The sequence below is a fragment of the Octodon degus genome, unplaced genomic scaffold (assembly GCF_000260255.1).
Source record: "Octodon degus isolate 3935 unplaced genomic scaffold, OctDeg1.0 scaffold00123, whole genome shotgun sequence".
Classification (NCBI taxonomy): Eukaryota; Metazoa; Chordata; class Mammalia; order Rodentia; family Octodontidae; genus Octodon; species Octodon degus.
Window position 1 is genome coordinate 7,148,507 of NW_004524699.1, and position 25,973 is coordinate 7,174,479.

Consider the following 25,973-nt stretch of genomic DNA (forward strand, 5'->3'; position numbering starts at 1 on the left):
TTTTTTTTTTGGTGGAACTGGGGATTGAACTCAGGCCCTTGCGCTTGCCAGGGAAGCACTTATTCCACTGAGCCATCTCCCTGGCCCTTGACTGCCCCTTTCTTAGGGCACATTGATGGAAGTTTGAGAAATCTTGGTATGTAGCACTAATAGATGTGTAAAGAAAGAAATTACCCGGATGTCTGCTTTCTAAACCATCAAATGTACAGTTCCTGCGTATTTAATGTTTACTTTTCCACCTCTACCTCTGGCTTTGCTCACTGGGAGTGGTTGATTCATGGCAAACCCCAGAGCTGGAAGTTAGAAGATTGATTTTTAAATCCATTATTACCTTTTATGTGTGTGGGGTGTGGTGCTGGGGATTGAGCTCAGGGTTTTGAGCATGGTAGGTAAGTGCCCTACCACTGAGCTACATCCAGCCCAATTACTGCTTTTTTTTTTTTTTTTTTTTTCCCTGAAGGACTTGAGGTCCTTCAGGCTAAGATTTATTTTACTTTTTTTTTTTTTTTTGGTACTAAAGATTCCTTTTTTTCGGTACCAGAATTGAACTCAGGACCTTGCACTTGCCAGGCAGGCACTTATGCTGCTGAACTATCTCCCTGGCCCCAGTACTAAGAATTAAGTCTACGGAGTGCTGAACTACCTGCTATAACATACCCTTAGTCGCTGGGATTGTAGGTGTGCACCAGCATTCCAACTTGTCTTTTTTTGTCTTTTTGTGACAGGGTCTCACTGTGCAGTTCAGGCTGGCTTTGAACTCACTTTGTAGCCTAGACTGGCCTTGAATTTGCAGTGATCCTCTTGCTTCAGCCTCTCAAGTGCTGGGATTACAGGCTTGTGCCACCACACACAGCTTTTTTTTTTTTTTTTTTTTTTTTTTTTTTTTGTGGTCTTTTGACACAGTCTCACTGTGCACGTTAGCCTTGTACTCATGAATCCTAGGCTAACATTGAACTTGTGGTGTTCCTTGTGCTTCAGCCTCCCAAGTGCTGGGATTGTAGGCCTGTGGCATCATGCCTGACCTTTGTTTTTGAGACAGGGTCACTCACAGCCTTCTTCATGGTGGGATTACAAGAGTGTGCTTTCATGCTCAACTGATAGAGGAGTACTAAAACCTGCAGGAGGGGCTGGTGAGGTGGCTCAGTGGTCTAAAGCACCTACTTAGAACAAAGCTAAGCTAAGCAAGGCACAGGGACGGCGGTTCAATCCCCCAGCACCACATGCCAGCCCGCCCCGCCCCCTGGTGGGCTGAGCTGGCCCCCCACACACACACAATAAATAAATAAATAAATAAATTAATTAATTAAAAAAAAAACAAAAAACACCCTGCAGGAGGCTATGAAAACAGAGGCTTATTTTTGTGAGTATCTTTGCTTTTCCTTTCTGTAGTTGAGAGAGTTTCAGCAGAAGAACAGCCCTGGTGGTCCTGCAGTAGTAAAGAAGAAGAAAAAGCTGAAAAATGGCAGTAACCCTGAGACAAGCACTGCTGGTGATGACCATTCACCCGAAGACGTGAGTCTTGGCTGACCAGACTCGGGGGTGGGTAGGGGCTCGCGTGGCAGTGGAGGATCATGGTTCAGATGAGAAAAGTAGTACTGGTTACAATTCTCTTTTGAGGGCTAGGCGTGCTATAGCTCAGTGGGTATGGTACCTGTCTAGTATCCCTGGGTTCGATCCTCAGCATTTAAAAAGAAAACAAATATATATGTAATCTACCTCTGCCACAGAGAGACTATTTTATGTATACTTGTGAAATTTAAGTAGGTTGTTGTAGCTTTTAGGTCAATTCCCTAGGGCCTAGGGCAGAGTAAACCTTCAGTAAATGCTAGTTGCCTTGTTTGTTTTTGGTCGTTTTTGATTTTACCGTATTTTTTTGGTTGAATTGTTTTTTAGGGAAGGTTTATGTTTTGTTTTTGGTGCCAAGGACCGAACCCAGGGCTTCCAGCTTGCTAGGCAAGCGTTCTACCACTGAGCCAAATCCCCAGCCCCAGTAAATGCTAGTTATTATTTGATTTTTCCTCAACCTCAAGGGAAACCAGGCCAGGGAAAACAACCACTTGGCCAGACTCTCTGAAAGAGCCTCAAGGTATGATGAGGGGAGCCTCAGGCCGCAGAGTTTTGAATCCACTTCACCATTAACTTGCTGGGGTCAGCACAAAAATCACCTTTTCTCCTGATCCTCAGTGTCTTTCAGAGTTAATTTTAAGCTGTAGTCCATTGTGTTCCCAGTGATCCCCTTCAGAGATGGGGATCAGGAGCCCTTCTAGATGCCTTCCCCATCCTGAGTCTGAGGAGAGGGTCTCATGTACACAGAAGGGCTGCATTGTTCCAGTGATGTTGGCTCCATCACTCGGGACAGCGTTCCTGCCTCCTTGGGTACCCTGATTGACGTGACTGGAAGGTGGCCCTGGTCCTGGTACTGATCTCCTCTGCTCTTCGTCAGCATTCCATTTCCCTGAGCCACTTCTTCCCTCCCTGATTTTCTTGCCTCTCTAAGCCACTTTTCTCTTTCTCCCCTTGCCCTTGTTTTTCCCTTCTTGGCTCCTGTAGATTCAGGACATTCTGAAGGTGCTGGTGTCCGACCTTAACCGTTCCAATGGGGTAGCGCTCCCCTCATTGGACAGATGGCAGGTGAGGCAGTGCGCAGACCCCTCTCTGGCTTGCTCTCTCCCAGCTGTGCATGCCCCTGAGGCTTCTCTGGTTTGGGGATCCTCTGCTGCTGGCTTACTTTATGTTGCTGCCATTAACCCTCAGCCTGCCTGTGTCTGCTTCTTCACCTGCTTGGTTGACTGGGTGTTTTTTCTGTCCCCCACATCTTTTGTCCTCTTGGAGAAGGTGACACATACCTTAAGGGTAAAGCTAATTTGGGAACTTTTCAGAGCAAGTGTGTGGGGTCCTGGCTTTTGAATGTCCTGTGAGGTGCTATCAGAATGAGAGAAATTAACAAAACGCCTTTGGGTCACACCCTCTGGGCTTCTACCCTTCAAAGACTGGTAGATCGATAGATCGGTAGATTGGTAGATTGGAAGATTGTAGAAGTTTGTGCATTCTTGGAATTAATTTATCTTGGTTTGAAATCAAGAAAGGAAAGTTAAGAGAAAGAGTTTGTGCTTAGAGTCTCAAGGATTAAGTCTAATTTTTTTTTCAGAGAAACTGAATGCACAAGGTGTGGTTATGAGGCAGTTGAGTGACCGGAACTCTCTGCCCCTAATCTGTTTTACAAATCAGAGGACACTTAGCCATATTCTCTGGGCCCTGTGTAGCAAGGTACTCTGATAAATAATGGTAAACATAAATGAGCAAGATAAGGTGCCCACAGTACAGACAGAGACCTCTGCAAACAGCAGGGGATAAGGTGGCAGTATTCAAATGCTCAGTGGACTCCAGTGGCATTTGAGGCTGCTTTCAAGGTAAAAGGTTGGTCACATTCATCCCCAGGGAGAGTGGGGGTGGAGCCAGGGAGAGCTAAGCTCATGGCAGCATCAAGAGCTCACAGAGCACTTTCTGGGGATGCAGAGCCTGGGTCTAGAGGGCGAGGAAGTGGCTTCTTCCGAATGTGACGTTGGCACATCCTCCTTAGCTAACTTTCCCCAGGATCTTATGCTCAAGGAGCTAGGCATGGGAGAAGGGATGGACGGGGCCCCTTGGCTGATGCTCCACAGTTTTCCTGTCATCACGGTGTTCCTGGCTGGGAGGTCAGGTCTGCTCAGGTGCTGTGTCTCACCTGGTAAACTCAGACAAACTGGGGCACACTTAAGTGCAAGATTTAAAATTATGGGCAGCTGGGTGCCCAGGCCTGTAATCCCAGTTATCCTGGAAGCTGGGGCAGGAGGATCACACATTTGAGGCCAGCCTGAGCAACTAGCGAGACCTTGTCTCAAAAATGATTAAAAAGGTTGGGAATATAGCTCACTGGTAGAGTGCTGTTGGGTTCTATCCCCAATACACAGTGAAAGAACAAAAAATTAAAATTATAAATTGACTTGGTTGCTCACAAAATAATCATGTTAAGTATATTTGAAAATACTCAGAAAAATACCCTCCCCTGTACTCCTGGGTGTAATCTCAGAGATCAGTAGGAATCCAAGGTGACAGGAGGGATCAAGAGCCTGCAGGGAGGGCTGGTGAGATGGCTCAGTGGTCTAAAGCACCTACTTAGAACAAGCTAAGCTAAGCAAAGCACAGGGACTGCGGTTCAATCCCCCAGCACCACATGCCAGCCAGCCTCGCCCCCTGGTGGGCTGAGCTGGCCACACACACACAAAATAAATAAATAAATAAACAAACAAACAAACAAAAAAATCATGATAAAAAAAAAAAAAAAAAAAAGAGCCTGCAGGGTTTGTGGCTAGGACTGAAGCCTCCCCTAACACCGTGTCAGCTGCGGTACCTCAGCTCTTATCTATTAGGTGTTGTCAAGGCAACACCAGGTTCTTGGGCTCATAGTCATATTAGGGACACTGGGTTCCAGGGCCATGGTCACAGTAAACGTGAAGGAAGTGGCTCATTCTGTGTTTCTGGGCTCTCGCATTTCTGTGTGGGAGAAAGTCAACATGTGTTTTCAGGGGCCAGGGCTGAGGGGTCTGGATAGCAGGCAGCCCTTTCTGTGGAGAGAGACAGCTGCTTCCTCCTCATGCACAGCAGCCCAGCACAGGCCTTGGCACCCCAGTGCTTGTCCCTTGTCAGATGTCAGCTGTCCCATCATTCCCATTCTCTGCCCATCTGGCCCATGGATATTAGAAGATATTAGAGCCTGAAATTTCTTATCTAAGGTTGAGGCTCAACTTGGGGATCAGTGGGGTGCAGCTGGCCAAGCAGGGGTGTCTAGTTGAGCGAGTGGGAGAGGTGTCCACGTGGTCTCAAGTTCCAAGTCATAGGATTGTTCCCAGCTGCTTTTCTAGGGAGGTGGCCCCATGACCCCTTGGGGGCAGATAGTATTCCATGGATGTATAGGTTGTTTATGAATCAAACAGGCAGTTCTTCGGCATGAGGCAGAAGGAAGGGAGAAAAGAGGGAGTGTGGAGAGGAGAGGCCGGGTAGGTACATTAGCCACGATGCTGAGCCCATCGCACCAGCCTGCGGCCAGCAGGGACCCAGGGTCATCAGGGTCACTGAGGCACCGGCTGGTTCTCTGGAAGAACAGTGCCTCCCACACCTTCCCCTGGTACGGCTGCCTCGGTCAGAGCCTGGCCCATCTTTTTGCTGAGCTCCTCAGGGATCCCAGAAGGAGGCTGTATCCCTGCTCTGAGCTTTGGCCATGTGAAATGTGGTCTGAAGCCTGCTGAGCCGTATGCTACCTCCAGGGCTCCCAGCACGTGTGCCTGACCCTCTTGACTGCAGCAGTGCTGTCCTCCCTGCTCCACCCCCTTTCTGTCCTTGGCAGTTGGGCCTCTTCTCTCTGGCATGGCCCCTAAAGCCAGCTGTATTCTGTGACAGGCACCCAAAGACCATGCTGCTTCTGCACCACCTTCTGCTGCTTATGACACTGTGTCACCTGGCGGTGTCCCTTCCTCAGGCACTACTCTTACTAGTGTGGCGTCACTTCAGGTTTGTCCCCTTTCCCTTTGGTCTGCTTTCTTCCCGTGTCTCATCCCGTTGTCTTCCCAGAAGTCTGCACCCTCTGCGGAGTTTCGTCTCTCTTCAGGCAGCCTGGTCCCTACTGCCACATGTTCTCCTCAGGGTCTGGGCTGGGGAGGCCCTGATGAGGCTTTTCCTGGAGGTCCTGGGAGATGGAAGGAAGTCTCAGGGAGCTTGGTTTATTCCACTCCTGGCTCACCAGTTGAATCACACCTGTGTCTCTTTCCAAACAGAACTATGATGCTGACAGCGAGCCTAATGTCATGGATGAAACCAAGTGAGTGTTTCTTGCCTGGGCAGTGATGCCCAGGTTGAGGGGTCAGGCAGGCTATGCCCCGAGCCTCTTACCCATCCAGGTGCCTACACCCCTGACCCTGTGTCTCCATCCCTAGGACTTTTTCATCCACAGAGAGCCTGCGACAACTTTCCCAGCAGCTCAATGGTCTTTTGTCTGAGGTACCCATTGGGGTCCAGAACCTGCGAGGGGGGAAGGGTGGTGTCTTAGAAACCAAGGCAGTGATTCATAGGAGAGCAAGAGAGCTTGTGACCAGCCAGTGTGCTGGGTAGCACTGGATGAGTCCCCTTGTCCCTGAATCTTGTCCCTTGAAGCTGTACAGATGAAGGATTTGGACCACACAGTTGGTAACATCATTTATCCTGGTGCAGAAAGCGTAAGATGAGAGCTGTCCCCCATCGCAGGGTGGGCGATGGGGGCCAAGATCACAAGAAGTGGGCACAGGGGCTATGGGAAGAGGGGCCACGTTAGGCAGGAAGGAGTTTGACAGGACAAGGGAGAGCAAGTTGGAAGGCTCAGACATGGCGGGGACAGAGCCTCTCCTCTCTTCTAGTCAACATCCTACGTCAATGGGGAGGGCCTCACATCTGCTAACATGAAGGATCTAGAGGTGAGTGACTTTAAACTGTGGCCCAGTGAACCTGCAGGCCAGTTCCCTTTCTCCTCCCACAATGGGGCCTGGGAGCCCCACTGCCAGCTGAGATAGCCCACACACCCCTGACCCTAATGACGCTCTCTCTACCTCTCCCCCCAACCTCCTCCACCTCCTCCTCTCTGCATGCGCCTCAGAGCCGGTACCAAGAGCTAGCAGTAGCCCTGGACTCCAGCTATCTAACAAACAAACAACTCAGTAGCAAGATAGAGGAATTGGTAAGAGTCCAGTGGGTTCCCCTGAGTCCATGCTGCCAACTGGGGCTCCAGTTTCCCCTTGGGGCTCTGAAGAAAGGGGCTGGGGGCCCCTGGTGCCAAAGGGAATGGGGTAGTGGGGGGCCTAAGTCTCAGCTGGAGGGACCCCGGAGCACAGAGCATGCAGCTTGGCTGTCTCCTGCCACCCTCTGCTTCCTCTCTGTCCTCCAGACACCCCTGCTTGACTCCTCGTCCTACTTGGCCTGTGTTGTCACCTCAGTGGAATGTCCTACCCTGGCTCAGGCCCTAATTTGCTGTGATTTTGGATGAGCTGCCTTTCCTCTAGACTTGAGTTTGCTGCAGAGATAGAATTAGAGGGTGGCCCAAGTCTCTTGTGCCCGAAAGAGTGAAGTTTTTTTTTTTTTGGTACTGGGGATTGAACTCAGGACCCTGCACTTGCCGGGCAAGTGCTTATTCTGCTGAGCTCTCTCTCTGGGCCCAGGAGTGAAGATGTAAGGGCTCCCTGTCACGAGAATGGCAGGGAAAAGGGGTGGCATCTGTGTTCCTCCTCACACTCCTGCCACTCAGCTTGGTCCCCAGCCCACCGGACAGCTCGGCTATTCAGTGAACGCACCCTTGAGGCTACAGGCTGGTGGGGGGTCACCTGTGTTCTTCATCTCTAGAGCTTATGTTTTCATCTTTAAAAAAAAGCCTAGATTCAGACCTTCAGTGGCCCAGCAGGAAGGAAAAGCCATTTCTCTTTCCTTGAGTTTGAGGAAGTGGTTGTTCACTTCCCTGTGGGATCTGAGGATGTCTCCTCAAATCCGTCCCCAGCCCCTGCCTGCCTCTTTCTGGTCTGGGGAGTGGTGTAAAGGGGCCAGCCCCAGTCACCTTCCTTTGATTCTTCCCACAGAAACAGCAGAACCAAGATACTGTGCAGCAGCTGGAAAAAGTAATGTGACTTCTGTGTTTGCTCATTGCATGGTTGCTGGGATGGGGTGATGGGGTGAAGGTGCAGAGGGAGGAGCCCGGGCTTGTCCTCTTCTCTTCCAGCCTGGAGACACCTCACCCAAACCCCAGCCTGGATCCCCGCAGGGTCCCTGATCATCTAGTCTCGTGTAGCATTCTGGGGGCATTCTCTTAGCCATCCTATCTCTGTGGGCCCCCTCCCCAGTAAGAAGTACTTCTTCCTTCTGCTGTAGGAGAAGCAGGAGTCTCAGCAGAAGTTGGCAAAGGAGCAGGTGGCTCTGCGGGAACAGCTGCAGGTGAGCGGAGGCATGGTCACCCCACAGCCCCCAGCAGTGTTTCTTTGCTCTCTTATGCATATTTGGCTTTTCTTCCAAAGGTTCACATTCAGACCATAGGCATCTTGGTTTCTGAAAAGGCAGAATTACACACTGCCCTGGCACACACTCAGCAGGCAGCCAGGCAGAAAGCAGGTGGGCCGTCAGAACCCCCTTCCTCCTTCACCTGGCACCCTGCTCTGAGCTTCGCAGGTGAAGGGGGTCTTTGGGGCTCATTTCGACCTCTGTCTCAGGAGAGTGTGAAGATCTTGCCGGGCGCCTGAAGTCTTCGAGGCAGCGTGTGGGAGAGCTGGAGAAGACGCTGTCTGCTGTCTCTACGCAGCAGAAGCAGGTGGAAAAGGTGAGCCCCTTGCCTTTCTAGCCACCAGCAGCCCAGCATCCCTGAGGGGGCAGAGAAGGCTCTTCCTTCTGTAGGATGGAGGCCTGGCTGGTCGGAATGCACCACGGGCCTTTCTTGCTACATAGTTGTTAGAAATAGCCTGGGGTTGAGTTGGCTGCTGTGGGCAATTTTGGGTGCTGTATAGAGTGAGCCCTGAATGTGGAGCTGGAGCACTAGCTGCCGGCTCTGGCCCTTAAGTGGCCATGGTCTTGGCCAGCGGCTAGGGGCATGGATGTGAGGCCTGGGCTCTGCAGGTCCAGAGGAGCTGACTGTGTTGCCGTGTGTGTGTGTGTGTGTGTGTGTGTGTGTGTGTGTGTGTGTGTGTGATTTATGTGAACTGTGTTTGAGAGGATTCATAGACTCAGGGAGAGGAGCAGGGTAGCTAAGAGACATTTTACTTCTGAGAGAGTCAGACTACGAGAATGTGCCATTCAATCAAAAGGTGAACGTAAGATGGGCCTAGAGAATTAGACGTGGGTGTCCAAAGCGCAGCTCTGCCTTCCATGCATCCTAGGTAGGCACTTGGTGTCTGTGTGTCACCTGCAAAATGGAGATGACAGTAACTGCTTCATAAGGGAGTGGAGGCTGAGCCTGTGGTCCCAGGGACTGTGGAGGCTGATGCAGGATGACAGCTTGCCCCAGGCCTTTGGGCCAGCTGTGCACCCACAGCAAGATCCTACCAGAGCACACAGAGCCAGGCCCGTTGACACATGCTTATGATCCTCGCACTGTAGGAAGCTGAGCAAGGAGGGTTGCAAAATAGAGCTTAGCCTGGGTAGCTTAGTGACTTTTAGCGAGACCCTGTTATAAAATAAAACCTAAGAGAAGGGCTAGGGTTAGGGTTGGTGGTGCACACTTAAAAACCTGTCATTCAGGAGACTGAGGTAAGAAGATCAGTGTGGGTTTGAGGCCAGTTTGGGCTACAAAGGGAGTTCATGGCCAGCCTGAATTCCATAGCGAGACCCTCTCTCAAAAAGCAAAACAAAACGGCATAATAATGGGACTTAGAGTAAAGGCTCCAGGTTCAACTCCTAGTACTGGAAAACATATACCACAGGACCAGCATGGAAAAGCTTGGCAGAGATGTCATATGCAGTTGAGGGGGGAGTGTCACTGTGGCTGTGGTCTGTGTGCTGGCCCCCTCTTCGACCTGCCAACCCTGAGTTGACTTCTTGTGTTGGCAGTACAACAAGGAGCTAACGGAGGAACGGGACACCCTCAGGCTGGAGTTATTCAAGAACAAGTAGGAGGGGAAACGGAGGCTGGGCTGCTTGGGGCTCCAGTACAGACGCAGGGTGGGGAGTGGGGTTCAGATGAGCACAGGGAGGGGCATATAGCTTGGGATGTGTGTAGAACTAGCTCTTGTCCCAGCTGTGCCCCTGCTTACTGGCGCATCCCTGGGCAACTCAGTCCTCTCTGTGGCCTGCCACTTGTAACTCTTGATTGCTAGAGTCCCGTTGATGCCGGCAGTCTGGGTCATGTGGTGAGTGTAGCAGGCTGCTCATCGAAGCGCTCGTTTCTTTTCTTGGTTTATTCCTTCCTGCACGGCAACTTCTTCTGACTACAGCAAAAGCAATGAGGATCTGAAGCAGCACAACTCAGAACTAGAAGAGAGGCTCCGAGTCCTCACAGCAGAGAATGCAGCCAGCCAGCTGGGAGTGGACGAGCTGCAGAAGAAGCTGGAGATGTCTGAGCTGCTTCTGCAGCAGGTAAGAGGCTGCAGTGGGCAGCCCGAGCCCCTGCAGCTACCGCCCTCTCTGGGACCCAAAGATTTGCCGTACACTCGCCCAGAGATAGCTAGAGACTGATAAATGAGGGTCCTGCCCAGACCTGTGGAATGGAGGAGTCAGGTATGATGGTGTACACAGATAATCCCAGCACTCCAAAGCTGAGGAAGGGGGATTGCTATGAGTTTGAAGCCAGCCTGTGCTACATACTCGTAGTGATCCTCCTATTTTCAGCCTCCCAAGAGCTGGGATTATAGGTGGGCGCCACCATGCCCAGTCTCAGTTGCTGTCTCAGTGTGCCCCAGGGGCGGGACCAGCCCAGCATGCCAACCCTGGCCACTGCCCTCTGCCTAACTAGGTGCCTTAATCTGCCGAGCTATTTGGCCGGCCCTCAGTGTTATTTTTGTTTTGTTTTTTTAAAGTACTGTGGTACTGGGAATCACATGCAGGGTCTCTACACTGAGCTGTATCCTGAGGCCTTTTTTATGTTTTCATTTTGAGCCAAGGTCTCACTAAGTTATGGACTTACGCAAACTGGGCTGGAACTTGCTATCCCCCTGCCTCGGCCTGCTGGCTGGCCCGGAGTCTGTTTCCCTTCCCTTTCGGGCAGGGCTTGTTCTTCACTGTCAGTGCTCAGGAGCCTGGAGTGTGCACCTTCCTAGCACGCTCTTGCGGGGGCTGCAGGTGGAGCGGTCTGGGCTCCCAGGTCTAAACGTCATCGTTCTCTATCCAGTTCTCAAGTGGGTCTGCATCCACTGACGGTGACCAGCAGTTCCAGCAGGCCCTGGAGGACCGGGCGCGGCTGGAGACACAAGTGGCGCAGGTGAGATTTCGCAGAGGAAGGTGTGTGGGAGGCAGATGGGCCCATGTGGCCGGCAGCAGGTGAGGACTGGCGGTAGCGCTTCCTCCCTTCTGGATGCTCCTGCAGCTGACGGAATCACTGAGACAACTGCAGCTGGAGAGAGAGCAGTACACGGAGAACCGGAAGGAAGAGCGGTCCATGTGGCAGCAGAGGATGCGGCAGATGTCAGAGCAGGTGAAGCATATGGCCCTTGGTGGCTCACACTGCATGGCCATGCTGGGCATCTGCTCAGCCGGGATGGGACTGCTTCCTGTGTGCTTCTGTGTGTGGGTTCTTTTTGAGACAGGGTCTCACTGTAGTTTAGGCAGGCTTTGAACTCACTATGTAGCCCAGGTTGGCTTTGAACTCAGCAATCCTCCTGCCTCAGCCTCCTGATTGCTGGGATTACAGCATGTGCCACCATCCTAGCTCTGTGTGTGGGTTTTGTGGCAGTGGGGCCAGAAGGGAAGTAAGCCTGTGGTCACCAGCCCCTGTCCCTCCACTGTCCCCTGTACCTTGGGCAGGTGCACACACTGAAGGAGGAGAAGGAGCGCAGCGTGAGTCAGATACGGGAGCTGGAGAGCAGTGTGGCTGAACTGAGGAGCCAGCTGGGTGAGCAGGGATGGGAATGACTTGGGAGCAAGCAGCGCCCCAGGTAGGGCCCAGGCTGTGGGTGTGGCTTAGATTTCCCCAAGGTGTGGGCTAGGCTTCAGGGCACTGTGGCGGAGGCCAGGGGCCTGTGCCAGGGGATGCGTGTCTTGTCATCTCTCTGAGCTTCAGTGTGTCTATCTACAGAGAGGGCCATGTGTCCGCTTGCCAGCCACACTGGGAAGTAGCTTTGGAGCAGCTGTCAGTGGGTTATGAGGAGTCATTAGGAAGCCAGGATTGGGGCAGGGAGCTTGACTTGGAGCTGAAGGCTGAGAAGAGTGTTGCAGGAAGCTGGAGTCGCCAGAGCCTGACTGCCTATTTCCTTTCCCAGTGGAGCCCCCAGGCCCAGAGCCTCCGGCTGGGCCCTCTGAGGAGGAGCAGCGGCTGCAAGCTGAAGCCAAGCAGCTGCAGAAGGAGGTGGAGCGCCTGACAGGACAACTCCAAGCCCAGGTGCAGGACAATGAGAGCCTGAGTCGCCTGAACCGGGAGCAGGAGGAGCGGCTGCTGCAGCTGGAGCGTGAGGCCGAGGTGTGGGGCGAGCAGGCGGAGGAGCGCAGGCGGATCCTGGAGAGCATGCAGAGTGACCGCACCACCATCAGCCGCGCAGTCTCGCAGAACCGGGAGCTGAAGGAGCAGCTGGCCGAGCTGCAGGACGGCTTTGTTAGGCTGGTGCGCCAAGTCCTTCGGGGCCGAGCAACACACCCCTCTGGGCCTTTGTCTTCCCCCTTAGAAATGGGCACATCACATCGGTAGATGCTGCATGAGCTAAAACCCTGCTCAGGGGAGAGAGGATGATTCTCCATCCTTGCCTGTACTGTGGCCCCCCCAGTCTGGGTCCAGGTCTGCCTGCGTCAGTGGCACTGATGGCTTGTTTTCCTGTAGACCAACGAGAACGTGGAGATGACCAGTGCACTGCAGTCAGAGCAGCATGTTAAGAAGGAGCTGGCCAAGAAGCTGGGGCAGCTGCAGGAGAAGCTGGCAGAGCTCACAGACATGGTAACTCCTGCCCCATGAGACTGGGCTCTGATGGGTGGTAGCCAGGGGATGGGAGCCATGGAGGCCAGGACAGATCATCTGCAGTCTGGGGACAGGCGATCCCAGCATCTGCAGAGCCATCCTGTGACATTCTTACATTTTATTTTTATTTTTATTTATTTATTTATTTATTTATTTATTTATTGTGTGTGTGTGTGTGTGTGTGTGTGTGTGTGTGGGGCCAGCTCAGCCCACCAGGGGGCGGGCTGGCTGGCATGTGGTGCTGGGGGATTAAACCGCAGTCCCTGTGCTTTGCTAAGCTTGTTGTAAGTAGGTGCTTTAGACCACTGAGCCATCTCACCAGCCCATCCTGTGACATTCTTGCTGCCTGCCTCTGACTGCTAGAGGTGGGCAGGCCTGGGCTTCTCCTGGTCCAGATGGCCTCACTACCAGAGGCCTGGGCCCCCTGGCCACAGGAGGAGAGGCCCTTTGGGCTCAGGCTGGATTTTGTCAGTTTCAGTGTTTCCAGTCACTTAATCTGTTTCCTTGGCTTGCAAAGGAGATTAGCCTTTTCCTCAGAGACTTGGAGGATTCAAAGAGAGGGTGTTTAGCAGGTGTGGGTTAGCTCCCTCTGATGCATCACATTTGGGGTCTAAAGTCCAAGTGGTACAATTGGGTGTGGTGCCACATGCTTGTAATCTCAGAATTTGGGAGGCTGAGGCGGGAGGGTTGTCAGAGTTCCAGGCCAGCCTGGCTACAAAGTTCAAAGTTAGCCTGGACTACATGTGAGACCCAAGAAAAAGAAAAAAAAAAAAATCTATGTCCCATTGTTGGGAAGGGCTGTTCCAAAGTGTGAGGTTGGGTGTAGAAGGCCTGGGCTCTGCCTACCTCCACTCTTCATGGGTCAGAACCAGGAAACAGAATGTCTCATGCCTCACACCCACGGTCTTCTGCAGATGGACCTGAAGAACCAGGAGGTTCAGGGTCTGCAGCAGCAGCGAGAGCAACTTCTGTCCCAGCTGCAGCAGTATGCAGCTGCCTGGCAGCAGGTGGCTTCCGAGAAGGAGGCACTGCACAGGCAGTTCCTGGTGCACACTCAGCTCCTGGACCAGCTGCAGCATGAGCAGATGCAGGGCAAGACGGCTGAGGACAGGGCCCGCCAGGAGCTGCAGGAGACGCAGGTGAGGCTGGGAGTTGCTGAGGCCAGGTGGGAGGACCTGCCACCTTGACATCCAACATCTGCTCACTTTCTTGCTGACTGCAGGAGCGCCTGGAGGCCACCACCCAGCAAAACCAGCAGCTGCAGGCCCAGCTCAGCCTCCTGGCCTTGCCCCATGGAGGTGGGTGAAGCTGTGCGGAGGGAGGAGACTGAGGAGGACTCATGGTTAAAAGAGAAGGGAGGGGGAGATGTGAGTGGCCCAGGGGATGCCATGGGGTAAGGTGGCAGAGGTGAGCTAGGACCTGCTGGCTGCTCCCACAGGAACTGAGGTGGACCAGGAGGACAAGGAGGAGGAGGAGGAGGCTCCTCTGCCCGATGTGACCATCCCAGAGGACTTAGACAGCCGAGAGGCCATGGTGAGTCAGGCTGACTATTCCTTCCCTGTCCTGCCTTCTTTGCCTTCCTAAAGGGCTTGCCAGGCAAGCACTTACTCTACTGAGCCATTTCCCCAGCCCCCTTTCTGTGCCTTCCCATGGTCCTTTTGAACACCCCAGTTCTTTGGTTTCTCCATCCCCTGCACAGGTTCCCCAGGAGCCAGTGGCCTGATGCCATCCCCCTAGGAAGGAAGGGGCCCCCAGAGGCCCTGACCAGTCCCCCAGCACAGCCACCCCTCTTCCTACAGGTGGCATTTTGTAATGCAGCTCTTGCCAGTGCCCGTGAAGAGCAGGTGCGGATGCTTGGGCAGCTGAGGGAGCAGAGAGCTCAGTGCCGGCGCCTCGTCCACTTGGCAGTTGCATCTCAGAGTGAGCCTGAGAAGGTGGCCCTGGCCCCCGGGAGTGGAGGTGACAGTGTGCCTGTGGAGAGCCATCAGGCGCTACAGGTGGCCATGGAGAAGCTGCAGGTAAGTCTGTTCCAATGGACTGGGCTGGGAGGGGTGGTTTGGGCAGTGGCCACAGGTCTGACCCTGCTGTCCTGGCTCCAGAGCCGCTTCCTGGAGGTCATGCGGGAAAAGGCAGAGCTCAAAGAACGGGTGGACGAGCTGGAGCATCGCTGCATCCAGCTCTCTGGGGAGACAGACACCATTGGTGAGTGGGCACGGCCCCAGGCAGCAGGGCCCGGCGGTGGGGTGCAGGGGTCAGCACGGGAGCCCTGGCATTTGTACCCTTCCTTGCAGGGGAGTACATTGCCCTCTACCAAAATCAGAGGGCAGTGCTGAAGGAGCGGCACCGGGAGAAGGAGGAGTACATCAGCCGGCTGGCCCAGGACAAGGAAGAGATGAAGGTGGGGCCCAGGCACCCTGCGGCTGGCCGGCTGGGCCGCTGTGCAGCTGGGCAGGCACTGAGCACCTCTCCCTCCAGGTGAAGCTGCTGGAGCTGCAGGAGCTGGTGCTGAGGCTGGTGGGTGAGCGCAATGAGTGGCACGGCAGGTTCCTGGCAGCTGCCCGCAGCCCTGCTGAGGAGCCCCCTCCAGGGACCAAAGATGCCCATGAACTTGGTGCTGCCATGGCTGAGCAGGGTGGTGAGCAGGGGGCGGGGCGGGGGGCGGGGCAGGGCAGGGCAGGGCAGTGCAGCGCAGCGCAGCGCAGCACACCACTGATCCCCGTGCTCTCTCCAAAGACCTCCGCGAGGTGAGCCTGGCCGACAGCGCTGAGCCTGCACAGGGAGCCACTGGGCTGGACTCTGCCCCTGAGAACCCCACGGCGAGGCAGATTATGCAGCTGCTGCGTGAGATCCAGAACCCTGAGGAGCGCCCAGGCCTGGGCAGCAACCCCTGCATCCCCTTCTTCTACCGGGCAGACAAGAACGATGAGGTGAAGATCATGGTGATCTGAAGAGACTGGGCACCAGACCTGGAGAGGCAGGCAGGGCTGTCCCCCCACTCTGCCTTTATCTTTAAAGTAGTAAGAGAAACTAAAAAGAAATTTAAAAAAATGAAATTTAAAATTTTTTTTTTCAAAATAAAATATTGAAAAAGAAAATTGAAAGAAGTGAAAAGAAAAAAGACCCTCTGTCTAACTGGGGACACAGACAGGTGCAGACCCTTCGCCGTGCTGGCCAGGTGCAGGCCTTACTCTGGACTTCTGTTTGGCTCACAGTTACTTAGCGGCAGCTTTCGGAGGGCCAGGGGCTTCAGGTGGCGCCCTTGCCCTTGCCAGGGTCTCCCTGCGGGACCCCCGTTCTCTTGCTCAGGCACTTTGGGGCAGGACAGTGGGCAGCCTCTGCCAGGTTTTTGCACAGGCAGGGCTCCCTGTGGGCAGGTGATGGTGATGGGGTCTCAGGGCACCCTCTGTTCAGCTGCGCTCCACTTTTCTGTTCTGTGGATGGAGCCCAGGGCTGGTGCGTGGGAGGCAGTGCTGGCCCCAGCCCCAGCTCGCACTCGGGAGCAGGCCAGCTGGGTCCTTTGTGGGCCGGTGAGGCATCAGTGAAACAGCTCACCAGGGGTGCCCGCCTCTGGGGCACTTTCGGGTAGGACAGTGGGGCAGCGCTCTCCAAGGCCTTATGACTGTTGGGGCGCAGTAGGCCCAGCGAGGGCAGAGGCTGCTGCTGGGTGGGCTTCCCGCCCCTGTGTACATACTGTACCTGTGTAACATTTTGTATATTCTGGGGGAGGGTCGCCCCCTGTATCGTAGCAGAGGCTGGAGCCAGTGAATCCGGAGGGAGGTTCTCTAAAATTATTTGGGGCTGGGAAACTTATTTATTGGTATCAGAGAACAGAGGAAGGAGACGGGGACGGGGTTATGGTGCCCTGGTGATGCGGCTCCTGTTTATTTTGCTTTTTCTTTGGAATAAATGAATTTAGTCATACAGCCTGGCCTTGTGTGCTCCTTGTCTGGGGTCCTGGGGTCGCCTGTAGGTTTCACGGAGCAGGGACTGGGTCTTGCCAGCAGAGGGCGGGCTTCGGGGCCGCGAGAAGCCTGAGCGTCTGCCTGTCCAGCAGGGCTGTGCTGCATCTTCCGCACGTCCTTGATGACGGTGAGGAGACCACCACGGGGGCCACAAGGGCCAACCCGTCCAGTGGGCCAGGCTTGAGCCTGACTGGCCCTGCTGCCCTGGCCTGCCCACTCCTGGCAGCCGGCTTCTCCCATCCAGCCCTCCCTTGTGCCACCCTTAGCCCAGCACCCTTCAGGCTGGACCTGAGGCCTGGCCCCCTAGTGGCCAGAGGGGGGTTCACAGCCGGCGGAGGAGCCTTCTTCAGGTGCTCTGCCAGTAGCCACCCTCCTTCCAACTCCCAGCCCTGTGCTCTGCAGTCAACAGGAGCCAGCCGAGGACACAGGTTCCCCATCGTCCAGGTACAGGTTTTATTCTCAGCCAAGAGACAGCAAGACTGGTGGTGGTCGGAGAACCACGCAGCTGCCAAAGCAGCGCCCCCATGCTTTGGGTGGGGGGACACGGGAAGGATGACCAAGGGGCCGGCTGTCCACAGGCCAAGCGGGACAGAGCGCTCACTGCAGGTGGCACACTGTGGTGGGGGGTTGTCGGTGACAGTGTTCCCTTGTAGTTGGGCCACAAGACTCCACAAGGACAGCATGGTGATTGATTCCCAACACTAGAGGTGAGGCTGTGTCGGCCATATATATGTATATATGTATATATATATATATATGAGTATTTATAGATATTTATAGGTAAGGGCGGGAGCAATACCACACAGGGGCACAAGAGTTCACCAATGTCACGCCTGGATGTGTCAGCTCACCACTACAACAAAGTCACAGATGAAGGGGATGCTTTGGGGCCGGGGAGCCACTGTCAAGTCACAGAACAGCCGTCCAGGCAGGCTTTGGGGAGGTCTCCGAGGAATAGGAGAGATCTGGTTAGAGGTCGAAGGGGGGTCTGGGACTCTCAGGACGGGACGGACTTGCCTGACCCGATCGGCTGGCAGTTGGAGAGAAAGCCAAGAGAGAAACCGGAAGAGAAAAGGAAGGAGAAACCTGGTAAGGCAAGAGCAGCCATGCCCCAGCAGCGGTGGGAGGGGATGAGGCAGTGTGGGCATGGTCGAGGCTTCTGGAAAAAGAGATGGAGGTGGAGGAACAGATGGGAAAGGGGAGGAGGATGGGGGGCTGGAGGCGGTGGGCTGGAGCTCCCCAGTAATCTGGGCAGAGGCCAGGGCATCCCTCCCGTGCCATACACGCAGCCTCACACATCACCAGGCAGTGCACCCAGATCCAGACCCACTCCCTCTTCTCTGGTCACCCTGTCTTCCATCCCATTGGCTCAGGGCTACCCCTAGTCTCAGGGAGCCCCATACAACAGCTGCCAGGCTGGAGGAAGAAGACGGGCTGGAGCCAGGAGGGTCAATCTAAAAGGGGTGGCTGGAGAGAGTGCTGGAGGCCCCTTGGGAGGTCTGCAGAGGGGACCCTGGGGAGGCTGGAAGGGCAGCAGTTGATGCCAGGGACCAGACTTATAAGTCTAAGAGGGGTGCCTCAGCTGGTCGGGGGACTGCAGGTCGCGTAGGTGAGGCTGGGCCCTTCCTGCTGGGGAAAAGCAGAAGAGCGAGAGTCAGTGGCCAGAGAGGAGTGTCACGTGGGGTCCCTGGGCAAATTCTGTGGCCTGGCTGGGTGGAACTCTGGAAGCTGACAGGCTCAGGTCAGCAACTCATTTCGAATCTTGTCTAAAAGCACAGTCAGCCCTAGGAACAACAGGACAAGTTCAGAAGTGCATGGTGTAGCTTTGGTACTTCACCCGGCGCTGAGGACATGGCCTTTAGCTGCAGGTGTGACAATACCGAGGAGTTGGGGAAGGGCCTGTCCATGCCTGCTTTGAGTACTGTGAGGTGCACTGTGGGCTGAGGATATGGATGGGATTCTTAGGCTTCCAGAAATCATCAAGCAACCAGAGTTTCCACTCAAGCACTGCCTGACTGTCACCCCTGCTGGCGAAGGACTTGGAGCTCCAAGTCTCAGCAGCTGGGCTCAGACTGGGGACAGGGTGTGGCATCCTGGAGGTTCTAGGCCTCTAATTAACACAGAACCAAGACACACACGCAACCCTCCAAACTCCCAGTCCCTACACCACAAGCCATGAGCTCTCTGGCCTTTCTGGTGGCTCCAGAGAGCACCTTATCTGCCAGTTTGGGCAGGGAGCCTGTCCCAAGAGCCCTTGGCTCAGCTATAGAGACCGTGGGCAGTGGCGCTGAGTCCCGAGTCTTGCTGAGAAGGAGGTGACAGAGCCAGCTGGCAGAGGACAGAAAGGAAGACGGTGTGTGGAGCTGCAGAAGGGAGAGGGGGAACCTGTCCTTTCAGTCCCCAGGTGTGCCCCAAAGATGGAGCTGGTGCAGCGGGGCAAACGCACAGTTCATGCAGCAGGCCGAGAGCATGTACCTACCGTGGCTGACACTCCTCAGGGGTCACTGATAGTGATTCTGAAAGACAGCATGAAATCAACAGGGCAGTTCACATGCACACAAGTGGGACAGGCCTGGGGGCAGGGGACACACGCACACGCCCAGGCGTGCCCACATATGCAGTGAGGCCCCATGGCCCTGCATGCACACACTAACACACATGCTCATAAACAACACACATACACCTCCCACTCCCACCACCCTGTGCCCAGCACTCTCACTGGCTGGCGCGTGCAGCACGGATCTGGGGCATGCAGCCACTTGGCACATGGAAGCACACGCGTGGGCTGTCACAACATGGAAGCTGGCCCATACACAGAAGGCATTTGCACCAGCTCCTTGCACACTTGTGCCTGGTGTGCTCAGAGGGCCTCTGCACTGCTCCGGATGGGACTGGGGTTGCTTTCTAGGATTTGGTTGTCATTTCTCTGCCAGAGCCATCCATGGCTCCTTACTGTAGGCTTGAGTCCCATCAAGTCAACCTCTTGTAAGGATTTTGAAGGTTCTCCAACCTCCCCCTCCCCCCGGGTCTTCCTCACCTACTCATGCTCTTTGCCTGGTCAGCTGCTCTCCCAAACATCCTGCACCGACCTCTGCCCAGACTGCTGCTCCCCACAGAATGCCCTCCCATTCTGCCCAGCCTGAGCCTTATTCTTTCCATCATGCCATGGATTCCACTGGTCAGGCTGCCGTGAGGAACTGTTCACTTCTGGGCTGCTTGCCTCCCCCTGCAGGACCTCAACTCCATTTGGCAGATGTTTCCCTTGTGTTAGACCAAAGTCAGAGCACGTGCTAAATCATAGTTCCCTGAGTCACAACTCAGCACACACCTGGAAGCATCTGAACGTACGTTGGCAGTTAGCAAAGTGTTCGTATAGCCATACAATCACTGTGTCCCTTGATCCCCACACCAACCATGGGAGAAAGGCAAAAGATTATTATTTGGGAAGGGAAGGGAAACTGAAGCTCTGGAAAGGAAATGGGTATCTTGAAGGGCCAGGATGAACTAGCATCTTTGAAGTCTGTCTAGTGTCCTTGACCATTACCATGCTGCCTATCAGGTCCTTAGAGGGCAAGTCCCTGTGACATGGCCCCTACCCTCCAGCCGCCTGGAGACATAAGTGACACTCTTGGTCGAATGTGTTTTTCCTCAGGGATCAGGGGCTGTGCAAGCTGGGGAGACTTGAGTCAGATATGGGAACTTTCGTGAAGGGCTCAGGAGGGCAAGGCAGGGTGAGATACAGCTCATAACAGGGTGTTTAGCACCTTGTGTGATGGAGGTCCTGGTTAGTTCTCCAACTGTGTGTGTGTGTGTGTGTGTGTGTGTGTGTGTGTGGCGCTAGGAGAAGAGTTAATATCCCTTGTCTCTAGAAATCTCTGGGAATGAGACAGGCTTCACGCACTGCTGCCCAGCCCCAGCCCACCACGTTGGTCTAGGCCAGGCTGGGCCAGAGGCAGGGGAAGGAAAAGCCACCAGGACACCCATGCCTCCCAGGCTCCTCTCCAGCCGCTCCCTGTCCTATCCCACGCCTGGGTGCCACACTCACACTCGCGCCTGCACGCCCACACGCACCTCACACAGCTCACACACAATTTGCAGTGGTCAGAGTCACAGCTTGGTCTCTTACAGGCCAGAGGCTGGACACCAGGTGGACTGCTCAAAAGAGTTTGGGCCTGGGAGTGGGGCATCAGGCAGCCTCTGGATGTAACTGAATGACATCCACACGTCCTGAAAGGATCAGGGCTCAGACCCGTAAGTCCTGAGGTAGGTTGCCAGGGGCTGGGGAAAGGAGTTCACAGAATGAGAGGAGAGAGGAGAAAAGAGAAACGCAACACGTGGGAGGCCAGCAGTGAAAAAAGAGAGAAGCGCCATGCAAGTGCTGAAAAGAAAGGGGCAGGTGGGACAAGCCCACAGCCTCCAACCCAGAAACGACTGCCTCCGGGACTCAGCGCTTCCTGGGGGCAGGCTCCGCGGGCCCTCCGCCCAGTCCGGGTCGCTGGGGCGGAGAGGTCCGGCTCTGCCCACCCTGCAGGGTCTCTAGATCCGACTCTACCTCCCTCCCGGCCAGCCCGCACGGAGGCCTCTCCAGCCCCTACTCACCTGGGGACCCCAGGCGGTGCGCGGTTGGGGCGCGAGGGCACCTGGGGAGGGGGGCCAAAGGGGTCAGGGGAAGCCCCCGGCCTGGAGGGCACGGGGGGCGCCCCCCCCAGGGCGGATCCAGCAGGCGGAGGCCCAGGAGCAGGGCCCCGCGACCCTGGCCGGGCTGGGGGCACGGCGGGGGCTCGGCGCTGCGGCGTGGGGCTGGATGTGGGCGATCTGCGGGCGACACAAAGCAGGGAATACGGAGGTAAGCTGCTCGGGTCCGACGCAAGGCCCCGCCTCCAGCCCAGTGCAGGCCCCGCCCATGCACGCAAGCCCCGCCCCACCCGCTACTAGGTGTACGCCCGAGCCCAAGCCCCGCCCCCAATGTGCCACTTACGCCCCACAGCCAGCGCTCCACGGCAAGCCCCGCCCCGCGGCAAAGCCCCGCCCCTTTCTAAGCTCCGCCCCTCGCTCCAGGTGGGAGCCAACCCGGTGACGCGGGCGCGCCACTGCCCGGTCCCGGCCCTCCTCCCGCGGGCCCCGGGCTGGGGGGCTTTGGGGCCGTGGGGACCGGCCCTGGTACCTGCGTCCGGCCGGTACGCTCTGCACCTGCAGCCAGGAGTCGTCCACGGGCGGGGGCATGGGCGTGCTGACGGTGGTCGTGTTGATGTCGCCGATGATGCTGAGAGCCTCCTTCAGTGCGTGGTACATGCGCAGCATCTCGTCGCGCCGCTGCGCCTGCTCTGCGGACTCCTCCATCAGCGTATTCTGGTCCCCGCACGAGTACAGGTTGGCCAGCAGCTCCGAGAAGATGAACTCCTTGGTCTGAGGACGGCCGGCAAAAAGGGCACGTGGCTGGGACCTGACGCCTGGGCCCCATGCCCACCCCACCAGGCCCTGCTGGACCGTGCGCTGGGCTGAGCTTAGGCGGTTTCGCACCTGACCTCGGAGACTTCCTACTCCTTTCTCCACTGAGCCACCCAAAGGAAAAGTCCCCGATCGAAGCCACTGTTGAGAGGTGGCCCAGAACCTACTGTGCTACTAAGCTATCTGCCTACTCAGTTTTTTTTTTTTTTAATTTTTATTTATGTGTGTGTGTGTGTGTGTGGCCAGCTCAGCCCACCAGGGGGTGGGGCTGGCTGGCATGTGGTGCTGGGGGATTGAACCGCGGTCCCTGTGCTTTAGCTAAGCTTGTTCTAAGTAGGTGCTTTAGACCACTGAGCCATCTCACCAGCCCCGTGCCTACTCAGTTTTGGAAGGAAGCTGATAGTTTAAAATGTTGTGAGCCCTTGAGAAAGAGTAACAGGTATAAGTATGTGCCTGGATTGGGTAAAATATGTGTCTCTATTTTTTTTTCTGAGACAGAGTCTTGCTATGTAGTGCTGGCCTCAAACTCAGTGATTCTCCTGCCTCAGCCTCCTGAGTATTGGTATGACAGGCCTGTGACACCTCCCCTGACTTCAACTATAATTTTCATAAAATCTAAATATTTCCAGGACCAGAGAGATAGCTCAGTGGACTAAACGCCTGGTTAGGCAAATGCAGGGACTGGGGGTTTGATCCCCTGGTATCCCATGCCATGTGGGCCCAACTCCTGGCAATCGAGGTGGGGGCTGGTGGTGCAAGCCTGTAATCCCAGCTCTAGGAAGGCTGAAAACTGGAGGATCACTTTGAGTCTGAGCTGCACAGTGAGACTCTGTACCAAATACATAAAACAAACAAGCAAAAAACAAACAAACAAACAAACCAAAAACAAAACCAAAACAACAACAACAACAAAAAAAGCCCACTTAAATATTTCCAATGGAAACAATGTCTGAATAGGATCTGGAAAACTTTGTGTGAAAAAGGGTATATTAAATATCACATTAATGCTTTCTGGACTGTTTACATGTTGAAAAATAATTTTGGGTATCTTGGGCTTAAAATATACATTATTAAAATTAAGCCTTTAAAAAACAGTTGTAGCTAGGTGTGATGTGCCTGTGATCCCAGCACTCAAGAGGCTGAGGCAGGAGGATTGTTGCAAGTTTGAGACCAGCCTGGGCTGCAAAATGAGCTCAAAGCCAGCCTGAGCTGCATAGCAAGACCCTATCTCACTCTGCAAACCAAAACCAAAACCAAAACCAAAACACGAAGAAATTATAGTGCTGAGGATCATACTCAGAAACCAGGGCTTCGGGCACACTAACTGCAGATTCTACCACTGAACTGCATACCCAGGCCATCTTTTCACGAGGTGTGAATGAAAAAATACAGTGAATGTTTAAATTGAAAAAAAATTACAATAAGTGACACATTACCATTAACCCTCCTCAAAATACTCCCCCTCATTCCAAACACATAGATTCCATCATTTGTGTTTCTTTCTTTTCTTTTTTTTCGAGGAACAGGGGATTGAACTCAGGCTCTTGCACTTGCCAGGGAAGCGCTTATTCCACTGAGCCATCTCCCCAGCCCTCCCTCCCTCCCTCCCTCCCTTCCCTCTCTCCCTCCCTTCCCTCTCTCCTTCCCTTCCTTCCCTTTTCTTTCTGAGACAAGGCCTTACTACTATAAAACGTACAGTTAAAGACTAAGCCACACTGTTTTTCTCCAAGGCAGCTCTGGTGTGGACCTGGCCTCCTGCCTAGGCATGGCTGTGATGGGCCCTGCTCAGCATCTCCCAGGCCTGGTCCCACAGCTCCCACCCTGGGCCCCAGCGAGTGCACGTACGTTGTTGATCATGAGGTGCATGATGGTCTTCGGCATGAGGTCCCGCACAGTCTTGTTGACAATGGCCATGTAGGAGTCCACCAGGTTCCGAATGGTTTCTACCTGCCGCTCCAGCTGGGGGTCCATGGAGTGCATGAAGCTGTCTGAGCCATTCTCCTCTGTCTCACTGGCCTGCCGTTGGGGACAGAAGGATATCAGTGTGACCGGGCCCAGGCCCCAGGACGTCAGGCTGACTACCCTGTGTGCCTCAAGACCCCAGACTCTCAGTTGCCCTTGTCTCAGCTCTGACTCCAGTGCTTAGAAACTGCCTCAGTGTCCCAGTGCAGATGTTAGAAGGGGACATCTCCAAACTCCCTTGCTTGAAGACCAGGTCAGAGCTCGTGCCAGGCTGGAGGCAGCTGGCAGGAGGCAAAGGAGGGGCACACTCACTTTCTCCTTGTCCTAGGAGGCCCACAGGAAGCCACAGAGGCCAGCACACCAGCATTGTCACCACCACCAGCGCCACCACCACCACCGCCACCAGGGGTGCAGAAACAGAAAGAGAGGAAAGGGAGAGGCATTGAGTGCACCTGGACCCTGCACCCCAACTCTGAGGCAGCTCTAGACATTGCCCAGTGAAAGAGGAGAAAGGGTGGGCAGCACTGGATGCTGCCGTCATGTGACAGGTGCAGGCATGGCAGGTGGGGGACCGCGCAGAACTGCTGCCACACAGTCTGGGATGCTGAGGCCTCACTCTGCTCCTGCCCCAGGGCAGGCAGGGGGTAGGAGATGCCAGCTCTCCGTCAGCCATGGAAGGGCCCAGAAGCCTGGCATGACTTGGATTTCTGAGGGTGGTGCCTTTCTCTTCCCAGCCTCCTGCTCACCCCAACACGCTCAGGGTACACGCCAGCCCGCAGGAAGGAGGCCTTCCAGCTGTCCACCTCCTCCTGTGTCTCGCAGGCCAGTTCTAGCTGCCGATAATCCTTGTAGACGTTCCTGCAAGACAGGACAGGTAGAGAGAAGGTGGGAGGGGTCCTGGTTTTCTCTGGGGTTGAGGGAAGGCCTGGACTTAGGTGTCATCATGCCTGTGGCCCAACCCTGACTTTCTTGTTTCCTAATTATGGGACCCAGGGAAAGTCTCTTCTCCAGGCCTCAGTTTCCTCATCTGGAAGATGGGTTAATAATAGTTCCAAGTTGGCTGTGGGGGTGCATGCTTGCAATCCCATCACTTAGAAGGCTGACACAGGAGTACTGCTGAAAGTCTGAGGTCAGCCTGGCCTACATATGTAGATCCTGTCTCCAAAAACCAAAACAACAAAAACAAAAAATAACAGATCCTGTCTCCCATGGTCAGTGGGAGGCTTCAATGAAAGAGCAGTAAAATGCTTAGAAAGGGACTGAGCTCCTATAAAAGGGACACCCATTAGACAGTGAAGACCCCCTAGCCCTGCCTCTAGCCTTCTAAGGACCCCCCCATACACCACGTAGGAGAGAGAAAGGGCTGGGGTGGGGTGGTGAACGGCCTGGTCCAATGGACACCTGGGCAACACCAGATGGGAATGAGGCTGCCCAGGTCTCTTATTTGTTCCCAGGCAGGGTCTTATGCTGATCAGGCCCTGACAAGTGACTGTGAAAGGGAGAGAGGAGGAAGGGAGAAGTGGAGGGAGGAAGGAAGGAAAGAAAGGACAAAATGGGAAGGAGGGAGGAAAGAAGAGAATGGAAAGGGGGGTGGCTAAGGAGACCCCAGGTCAAGTAGATACTTAGTAACTGTCTGCTAAATGAACGGCTCTGGGTGAGCCCCAGGCTCCCTCTCCTGATGCATGGACTATGCACCCCACTTCTGCCAGTGGGGGTGGCTGGGCAGGCACCTCTGCTCCGTGTTGAAGAGGGCGAAGATGTGCTTGCTTGACATGAAGCCTTTCTCCACGTCACGCAGCTTTAGGTTGTCCACAGACAGCATGTATTTCTTTTCTTTCTCCTGTGGGCAGAGACAAGAGCCATGGGGGTGTTGTGGGTGTACAGTCTGCACGAGACGCTTCCCACACTTGGTTTACCTAGAGTTGTTCGGAAGAGGCAGTGTGTCAGGGAGCAGATGTGGCTGTAGG

The 25,973-nt window shown here is 54.7% G+C and overlaps 2 protein-coding genes across 13 annotated transcripts in view; one reads left to right on the top strand and one right to left on the bottom strand.

The window, feature by feature from the left end:
- Window positions 1–15,604, top strand: part of Golga2 (golgin A2) — a 17,121-nt gene extending 1,517 nt beyond the window's left edge. The window contains exons 2-27 of one of the 5 annotated variants that reach the window (XM_023700483.1): window positions 1,390–1,512; window positions 2,551–2,631; window positions 5,437–5,547; window positions 5,811–5,854; window positions 5,970–6,033; window positions 6,426–6,482; window positions 6,662–6,742; window positions 7,632–7,670; window positions 7,921–7,983; window positions 8,064–8,157; window positions 8,256–8,362; window positions 9,586–9,644; window positions 9,969–10,110; window positions 10,862–10,951; window positions 11,057–11,164; window positions 11,494–11,581; window positions 11,949–12,286; window positions 12,500–12,613; window positions 13,549–13,773; window positions 13,857–13,932; window positions 14,073–14,167; window positions 14,434–14,652; window positions 14,734–14,836; window positions 14,926–15,032; window positions 15,110–15,269; window positions 15,368–15,604. In XM_023700483.1, coding sequence (XP_023556251.1) covers window positions 1,390–1,512; window positions 2,551–2,631; window positions 5,437–5,547; window positions 5,811–5,854; window positions 5,970–6,033; window positions 6,426–6,482; window positions 6,662–6,742; window positions 7,632–7,670; window positions 7,921–7,983; window positions 8,064–8,157; window positions 8,256–8,362; window positions 9,586–9,644; window positions 9,969–10,110; window positions 10,862–10,951; window positions 11,057–11,164; window positions 11,494–11,581; window positions 11,949–12,286; window positions 12,500–12,613; window positions 13,549–13,773; window positions 13,857–13,932; window positions 14,073–14,167; window positions 14,434–14,652; window positions 14,734–14,836; window positions 14,926–15,032; window positions 15,110–15,269; window positions 15,368–15,582 — 3,003 coding nt within the window. In that variant the 3' untranslated portion in view covers window positions 15,583–15,604. The remainder of the gene's footprint in view (window positions 1–1,389; window positions 1,513–2,550; window positions 2,632–5,436; window positions 5,548–5,810; window positions 5,855–5,969; window positions 6,034–6,425; window positions 6,483–6,661; window positions 6,743–7,631; window positions 7,671–7,920; window positions 7,984–8,063; window positions 8,158–8,255; window positions 8,363–9,585; window positions 9,645–9,968; window positions 10,111–10,861; window positions 10,952–11,056; window positions 11,165–11,493; window positions 11,582–11,948; window positions 12,287–12,499; window positions 12,614–13,548; window positions 13,774–13,856; window positions 13,933–14,072; window positions 14,168–14,433; window positions 14,653–14,733; window positions 14,837–14,925; window positions 15,033–15,109; window positions 15,270–15,367) is intronic. The other 4 variants (XM_023700484.1, XM_023700485.1, XM_004640484.2 and 1 more) reach the window with 4 other exon arrangements.
- A 91-nt stretch (window positions 15,605–15,695) lies between these two features.
- Dnm1 (dynamin 1) overlaps window positions 15,696–25,973 on the bottom strand; it is a 44,569-nt gene continuing 34,291 nt past the window's right edge. Inside the window, exons 16-23 of one of the 8 annotated variants that reach the window (XM_023700293.1) lie at window positions 25,737–25,846; window positions 24,753–24,864; window positions 24,319–24,330; window positions 23,890–24,060; window positions 21,761–22,002; window positions 21,196–21,411; window positions 19,076–19,112; window positions 15,696–18,222 (exon numbers count right to left, since the gene is read on the bottom strand). In XM_023700293.1, the coding sequence (XP_023556061.1) occupies window positions 19,091–19,112; window positions 21,196–21,411; window positions 21,761–22,002; window positions 23,890–24,060; window positions 24,319–24,330; window positions 24,753–24,864; window positions 25,737–25,846 (885 nt within the window). In that variant the 3' untranslated portion in view covers window positions 15,696–18,222; window positions 19,076–19,090. Of the gene's footprint in view, window positions 18,226–19,075; window positions 19,113–20,749; window positions 20,752–21,195; window positions 21,412–21,760; window positions 22,003–23,889; window positions 24,061–24,318; window positions 24,331–24,752; window positions 24,865–25,736; window positions 25,847–25,973 lie in introns of all 8 variants that reach the window. The other 7 variants (XM_023700290.1, XM_012516742.2, XM_023700289.1 and 4 more) reach the window with 7 other exon arrangements.